Below are 8,434 nucleotides of genomic sequence, written 5' to 3'. Positions count from 1 at the left end.
TAGAACCTTCAGGTCGCTAAGAAATCTAATTAACTTTAAGAGAGATAATTGAAACTTTATTTTAATTCAGATTCCATAGTTTTGTTAAAGCTAGATCTTTCAAGCCTATTTGAGTACTATAAATAAGAAAGAGAAAGGTATTCAGTTCTGAAGTTTAATTCTATGGCTCTACTGTTAAACTGTTTTTCCACAGTGCTTTAGTTCACTGTTTGGATTTCTTCTTTAATATTCTGTGTACTTACTATTTCTATGCTTCAAAGTTGTTATGAAAATATTTAATATTCAACTTTGGATTTTGGCTCAGTGGATTTTATTGATCATAACCAGAGAGAATGCTGAAGTATTAAAGTCAATGTTTTATTACCAGCAGTACCTACAACATCCAGTACTTACACTTAATGCTGAAGTATTAAGGTCAATGTTTTATTACCAGCAGTACCTACAACATCCTGTACTTACACTTACTGCTGAAGTATTAAGGTCAATGTTTTATTGCCAGCAGTACCTACAACATCCTGTACTTACACTTAATGCTGAAGTATTAAGGTCAATGTTTTATTACCAGCAGTACCTACAACATCCTGTACTTACACTTAATGCTGAAGTATTAAGGTCAATGTTTTATTACCAGCAGTACCTACAACATCCTGTACTTACACTTAATGCTGAAGTATTTAGATCAATGTTTTATTACCAGCAGTACCTACAACATCCAGTACTTACACTTAATGCTGAAGTCATTAGCGCCACCAAACACCTCCCTGCATCCTCCCCAGTGTTTTAAAATCTGGATATCCTCAGATCCCTCAGAGCCTTCATTGTCACCTTCAAATACCTGCAACCACAGACAAATTTTTAGCCTCACCTAATTCTAGACTCACATAGCTAAATCAAATGAGCAAACACTCAGACATTTTGTTTTTCAACTAATGCTTCCAATCATAAAAAAGGGCAATAGTTTAGACTTCTGAGTTTGTTTTGTTTGCTGTACTTTTACAAAACATTAAATCCCCTTTATTTTTGTGAGGAACCTATTCTAAATCTTTGTTAACAGTAACTGCACTAGCCCTGAGTTCACCCAACTCTGATGGGTACCTGACATTAGTTGTGGAACTTCATTTGTTTTTAGTTTAGTTTAGTCAAACTCTTTAGTTATTTCCATTTTCTTTTGCTTTGGGATATAGCTTTATAATATTACTATCATAACTTCAAATCTTTTCTTTTTTTTTTTTAAATATGTCAAATATTTCTAATGTGGATAAGAGTTATATATAGTTTCTCTTTCCAGTAACAAAATTGAGATGCTGACAGACTCACCCTGAAGACAACATCAGCACAACACTTGCAATAGCAGCAGTCTCCCACAATGGTGAAAACACATTGGTTCTGGGCATCATACACTTTATACTTGGGCACACAGCAGGTCCAGCTGGAGAGTATAAACACACACACACACACACACACAATGGTTAAGTTGGGACATTGAAGTTTCTGAGGTTCAAATAGTATAGTCTATTCAGAGGAAGATGAGCTAGTGAACAAGTGTGTGGAAGGATGAAATAAAGTAGTGGACCTGAAAGTGGAACTTTTTGAGGCTAGCATTTGTGTGGTATTTAAATGTTTGGCATAGCGGTGGCTGAGAGGTTAAAAGTTTGGATTCCAAACCTGGAGTGCTGGGTTCGAATCTCGGTGAAGACTGGGATTATGAATTTCAGAATTTTCAGGCCACCCTGAGTCTACCAACTCTAATGGGTACCTGACTTTAGTTGGGGAAAGTAAAGACGGTTGGAAGTTGTGTTGGCCACATGACACCCTGCTTGTTAACCATTGGCCATAGAAATTGTGAGCCTTTACATCATCTGCCCCATGGATCGCAAGGGCTGAAAGGGAAACTTTTTACATAGTTACTAATTGCCACTATAAATATGCAGCCACATTTTAACAGAGTAATAACAAGACATTGTTCATAAATTTGAACACTCAGAAACAATGGAAAACTTTGGTTATGAAGCTATAACTTAATCTAAATCTTCTTACTCTGGGCTTGGCAATTTTCAAGAACAGCTTTTTAGATGTTTTTTTTTGTTTTTTTTTTTAGAGGGAGGGGATTCATTCTAGAGAGTTTTAAGAACTACAGCCAAATAGAAGCATTTTTTTTTCCCAAAAGAAGGCGTTCATTTATTCAAATAAGCCCCAACACACTGCAAGCTTCAGTCAAGATGCTCTCTATTTCTCTCAAATGCGATTGGTCATTTATTACTTTATTGCCCAGAAAGTCAAATCAAGTTCAAATAAATCTCATTTGGGAAATGTCAGCTATACAGCTTTTTTTTTCCAGACCAAACTTCACTCCAAGAGATGTATATTCTAGCTAGTATTATCAGGAGCTGAAGCAGCTGCTCAATGCGAGCTAAAAACAACTAGCGCAATTGTCGACAAATCAAAGCTGTGCAACTTTTAGGCATGAAGAGGTGGAAGATGGCAGCAAACATTGATGTCGCAAATAAGCGCCGCTGCTTTAAAAAAAGAATCTGTAGAGAGACGAATAGATCCAAGTCACTCTGTCTTATTTGACGTGTTTGACCATTGGGTCTTTCACCTTGAACGGGCGAGGAACAATGGAAGGTAGTCTGATTTAGATTTTAAAAAAAAAACTTCCAGAAACCAAAGTGTGATGTGTCAATTGGAAAATAAGAATCGATGTGTTATATAGTCATTGAATGTCTGTAAATAGACTTCATATAATAAGGAAAGACGTAGTGGTGGCGAATGTTCTGTCTCTATACCATCGGTGTAACTCAACAACAAAGTACGACCATCGGTGTAACTCAACAAAGTACGACCATCGGTGTAACTCAACAAAGTACGACCATCGATGTAACTCAACAAAGTACGACCATCGATGTAACTCAACAAAGTACGACCATCGGTGTAACTCAACAAAGTACGACCATCGGTGTAACTCAACAAAGTAAGACCATCGGTGTAACTCAACAAAGTACGACCATCGGTGTAACTCAACAAAGTACGACCATCGGTGTAACTCAAAAAAGTACGACCATCGGTGTAACTCAACAAAGTACGACCATCGGTGTAACTCAACAAGGTACGACCATCGGTGTAACTCAACAAAGTACGACCATCGATGTAACTCAACAAAGTACGACCATCGATGTAACTCAACAAAGTACGACCATCGGTGTAACTCAACAAAGTACGACCATCGGTGTAACTCAACAAAGTACGACCATCGGTGTAACTCAACAAAGTACGACCATCGGTGTAACTCAACAAAGTACGACCATCGGTGTAACTCAACAAAGTACGACCATCGGTGTAACTCAACAAAGTACGACCATCGGTGTAACTCAACAAAGTACGACCATCGGTGTAACTCAACAAAGTACGACCATCGATGTAACTCAACAAAGTACGACCATCGATGTAACTCAACAAAGTACGACCATCGGTGTAGCTCAACAAAGTACGACCATCGATGTAACTCAACAAAGTACGACCATCGATGTAACTCAACAAGGTACGACCATCGGTGTAACTCAACAAAGTACGACCATCGGTGTAACTCAACAAAGTACGACCATCGATGTAACTCAACAAAGTACGACCATCGATGTAACTCAACAAAGTACGACCATCGATGTAACTCAACAAGGTACGACCATCGGTGTAACTCAACAAAGTACGACCATCGGTGTAACTCAACAAAGTACGACCATCGGTGTAACTCAACAAAGTATGACCATCGGTGTAACTCAACAAAGTACGACCATCGGTGTAACTCAACAAAGTACGACCATCGGTGTAACTCAACAAAGTACGACCATCGGTGTAACTCAACAAAGTACGACCATCGGTGTAACTCAACAAAGTACGACCATCGGTGTAACTCAACAAAGTACGACCATCGGTGTAACTCACCAAAGTACGACCATCGGTGTAACTCAACAAAGTACGACCATCGGTGTAACTCAACAAAGTACGACCATCGGTGTAACTCAACAAAGTACGACCATCGGTGTAACTCAACAAAGTACGACCATCGGTGTAACTCAACAAAGTACGACCATCGGTGTAACTCAACAAAGTACGACCATCGGTGTAACTCAACAAGGTACGACCATCGGTGTAACTCAACAAGGTACGACCATCGGTGTAACTCAACAAGGTACGACCATCGGTGTAACTCAACAAAGTACGACCATCGGTGTAACTCAACAAAGTACGACCATCGGTGTAACTCAACAAAGTACGACCATCGGTGTAACTCAACAAAGTACGACCATCGGTGTAACTCAACAAAGTACGACCATCGGTGTAACTCAACAAAGTACGACCATCGGTGTAACTCAACAAAGTACGACCATCGGTGTAACTCAACAAGGTACGACCATCGGTGTAACTCAACAAGGTACGACCATCGGTGTAACTCAACAAAGTACGACCATCGGTGTAACTCAACAAAGTACGACCATCGGTGTAACTCAACAAAGTACGACCATCGGTGTAACTCAACAAAGTACGACCATCGGTGTAACTCAACAAAGTACGACCATCGGTGTAACTCAACAAAGTACGACCATCGGTGTAACTCAACAAAGTACGACCATCGGTGTAACTCAACAAAGTACGACCATCGGTGTAACTCAACAAAGTACGACCATCGGTGTAACTCAACAAAGTACGACCATCGGTGTAACTCAACAAAGTACGACCATCGGTGTAACTCAACAAAGTACGACCATCGGTGTAACTCAACAAAGTACGACCATCGGTGTAACTCAACAAAGTACGACCATCGATGTAACTCACCAAAGTACGACCATCGATGTAACTCAACAAAGTACGACCATCGGTGTAACTCAACAAAGTACGACCATCCGTGTAACTCAACAAAGTACGACCATCGGTGTAACTCACCAAAGTACGACCATCGGTGTAACTCAACAAAGTACGACCATCGATGTAACTCAACAAAGTACGACCATCGATGTAACTCACCAAAGTACGACCATCGATGTAACTCAACAAAGTACGACCATCGGTGTAACTCAACAAAGTACGACCATCGGTGTAACTCAACAAAGTACGACCATCGGTGTAACTCAACAAAGTACGACCATCGGTGTAACTCAACAAAGTACGACCATCGATGTAACTCAACAAAGTACGACCATCGGTGTAACTCAACAAAGTACGACCATCGGTGTAACTCAACAAAGTACGACCATCGGTGTAACTCAACAAAGTACGACAATCGGTGTAACTCACCAAAGTACGACCATCGGTGTAACTCAACAAAGTACGACCATCGATGTAACTCAACAAAGTACGACCATCGGTGTAACTCAACAAAGTACGACCATCGATGTAGCTCAACAAAGTACGACCATCGGTGTAACTCAACAAAGTACGACCATCGGTGTAACTCAACAAAGTACGACCATCGATGTAACTCACCAAAGTACGACCATCGGTGTAACTCAACAAAGTACGACCATCGGTGTAACTCAACAAAGTACGACCATCGGTGTAACTCAACAAAGTACGACCATCGATGTAACTCAACAAAGTACGACCATCGGTGTAACTCAACAAAGTACGACCATCGGTGTAACTCAACAAAGTACGACCATCGGTGTAACTCACCAAAGTACGACCATCGGTGTAACTCAACAAAGTACGACCATCGATGTAACTCAACAAAGTACGACCATCGGTGTAACTCAACAAAGTACGACCATCGGTGTAACTCAACAAAGTACGACCATCGGTGTAACTCAACAAAGTACGACCATCGGTGTAACTCAACAAAGTACGACCATCGGTGTAACTCAACAAAGTACGACCATCGGTGTAACTCAACAAAGTACGACCATCGGTGTAACTCAACAAAGTACGACCATCGATGTAACTCAACAAAGTACGACCATCGATGTAACTCAACAAAGTACGACCATCGATGTAACTCAACAAAGTACGACCATCGATGTAACTCAACAAAGTACGACCATCGATGTAACTCAACAAGGTACGACCATCGGTGTAACTCAACAAAGTACGACCATCGGTGTAACTCAACAAAGTACGACCATCGGTGTAACTCAACAAAGTACGACCATCGATGTAACTCAACAAGGTACGACCATCGGTGTAACTCAACAAAGTACGACCATCGGTGTAACTCAACAAAGTACGACCATCGATGTAACTCAACAAAGTACGACCATCGATGTAACTCAACAAGGTACGACCATCGGTGTAACTCAACAAAGTACGACCATCGGTGTAACTCAACAAAGTACGACCATCGGTGTAACTCAACAAAGTACGACCATCGGTGTAACTCAACAAGGTACGACCATCGGTGTAACTCAACAAGGTACGACCATCGGTGTAACTCAACAAAGTACGACCATCGGTGTAACTCAACAAAGTACGACCATCGGTGTAACTCAACAAAGTACGACCATCGGTGTAACTCAACAAAGTACGACCATCGGTGTAACTCAACAAAGTACGACCATCGGTGTAACTCAACAAAGTACGACCATCGGTGTAACTCAACAAAGTACGACCATCGGTGTAACTCAACAAAGTACGACCATCGGTGTAACTCAACAAAGTACGACCATCGGTGTAACTCAACAAAGTACGACCATCGGTGTAACTCAACAAAGTACGACCATCGGTGTAACTCAACAAAGTACGACCATCGGTGTAACTCAACAAAGTACGACCAACGGTGTAACTCAACAAAGTACGACCATCGGTGTAACTCAACAAAGTACGACCATCGGTGTAACTCAACAAAGTACGACCATCGGTGTAACTCAACAAAGTACGACCATCGATGTAACTCACCAAAGTACGACCATCGATGTAACTCAACAAAGTACGACCATCGGTGTAACTCAACAAAGTACGACCATCGGTGTAACTCAACAAAGTACGACCATCGGTGTAACTCAACAAAGTACGACCATCAGTGTAACTTACCAAAGTACGACCATCGGTGTAACTCAACAAAGTACGACCATCGGTGTAACTCAACAAAGTACGACCATCGGTGTAACTCAACAAAGTACGACCATCGATGTAACTCACCAAAGTACGACCATCGATGTAACTCAACAAAGTACGACCATCGGTGTAACTCAACAAAGTACGACCATCGGTGTAACTCAACAAAGTACGACCATCGGTGTAACTCAACAAAGTACGACCATCGATGTAACTCACCAAAGTACGACCATCGGTGTAACTCAACAAAGTACGACCATCGGTGTAACTCAACAAAGTACGACCATCGATGTAACTCAACAAAGTACGACCATCGGTGTAACTCAACAAAGTACGACCATCGGTGTAACTCAACAAAGTACGACCATCGGTGTAACTCAACAAAGTACGACCATCGGTGTAACTCAACAAAGTATGACCATCGGTGTAACTCAACAAAGTACGACCATCGGTGTAACTCAACAAAGTACGACCATCGGTGTAACTCAACAAAGTACGACCATCGGTGTAACTCAACAAGGTACGACCATCGGTGTAACTCAACAAAGTACGACCATCGGTGTAACTCAACAAGGTACGACCATCGGTGTAACTCAACAAGGTACGACCATCGGTGTAACTCAACAAAGTACGACCATCGGTGTAACTCAACAAAGTACGACCATCGGTGTAACTCAACAAAGTACGACCATCGGTGTAACTCAACAAAGTACGACCATCGGTGTAACTCAACAAAGTACGACCATCGGTGTAACTCAACAAAGTACGACCATCGGTGTAACTCAACAAAGTACGACCATCGGTGTAACTCAACAAAGTACGACCATCGGTGTAACTCAACAAAGTACGACCATCGGTGTAACTCAACAAAGTACGACCATCGGTGTAACTCAACAAAGTACGACCATCGGTGTAACTCAACAAAGTACGACCATCGATGTAACTCACCAAAGTACGACCATCGATGTAACTCAACAAAGTACGACCATCGGTGTAACTCAACAAAGTACGACCATCGGTGTAACTCAACAAAGTACGACCATCGGTGTAACTCACCAAAGTACGACCATCGGTGTAACTCAACAAAGTACGACCATCGATGTAACTCAACAAAGTACGACCATCGGTGTAACTCAACAAAGTACGACCATCGATGTAACTCACCAAAGTACGACCATCGATGTAACTCAACAAAGTACGACCATCGGTGTAACTCAACAAAGTACGACCATCGGTGTAACTCAACAAAGTACGACCATCGGTGTAACTCAACAAAGTACGACCATCGATGTAACTCACCAAAGTACGACCATCGGTGTAACTCAACAAAGTACGACCATCGGTGTAACTCAACAAAGTACGACCATCGATGTAACTCAACAAAGTACGACCA

At 41.5% G+C, this 8,434-nt stretch overlaps 1 protein-coding gene across 4 annotated transcripts in view; it reads right to left on the bottom strand.

Annotated features, from left to right (window-relative positions):
• The window catches only part of LOC106068144 (phospholipid scramblase 1-like), a 38,379-nt gene that overhangs the window by 6,531 nt on the left and 23,414 nt on the right, over positions 1-8,434 (bottom strand). For all 4 annotated transcript variants that reach the window (XM_056009708.1, XM_056009709.1, XM_056009711.1 and 1 more), the window contains exons 6-7: positions 1,318-1,429; positions 724-835 (exon numbers count right to left, since the gene is read on the bottom strand). In XM_056009708.1, coding sequence (XP_055865683.1) covers positions 724-835; positions 1,318-1,429 — 224 coding nt within the window. The remainder of the gene's footprint in view (positions 1-723; positions 836-1,317; positions 1,430-8,434) is intronic.

This window comes from Biomphalaria glabrata, chromosome 14 (genome assembly GCF_947242115.1).
Source record: "Biomphalaria glabrata chromosome 14, xgBioGlab47.1, whole genome shotgun sequence".
In the NCBI taxonomy this organism is placed as follows: Eukaryota; Metazoa; Mollusca; class Gastropoda; family Planorbidae; genus Biomphalaria; species Biomphalaria glabrata.
The sequence above is the reverse complement of the archived record's forward strand: the minus strand, read 5'-3'. Positions and strand labels throughout refer to the sequence as shown.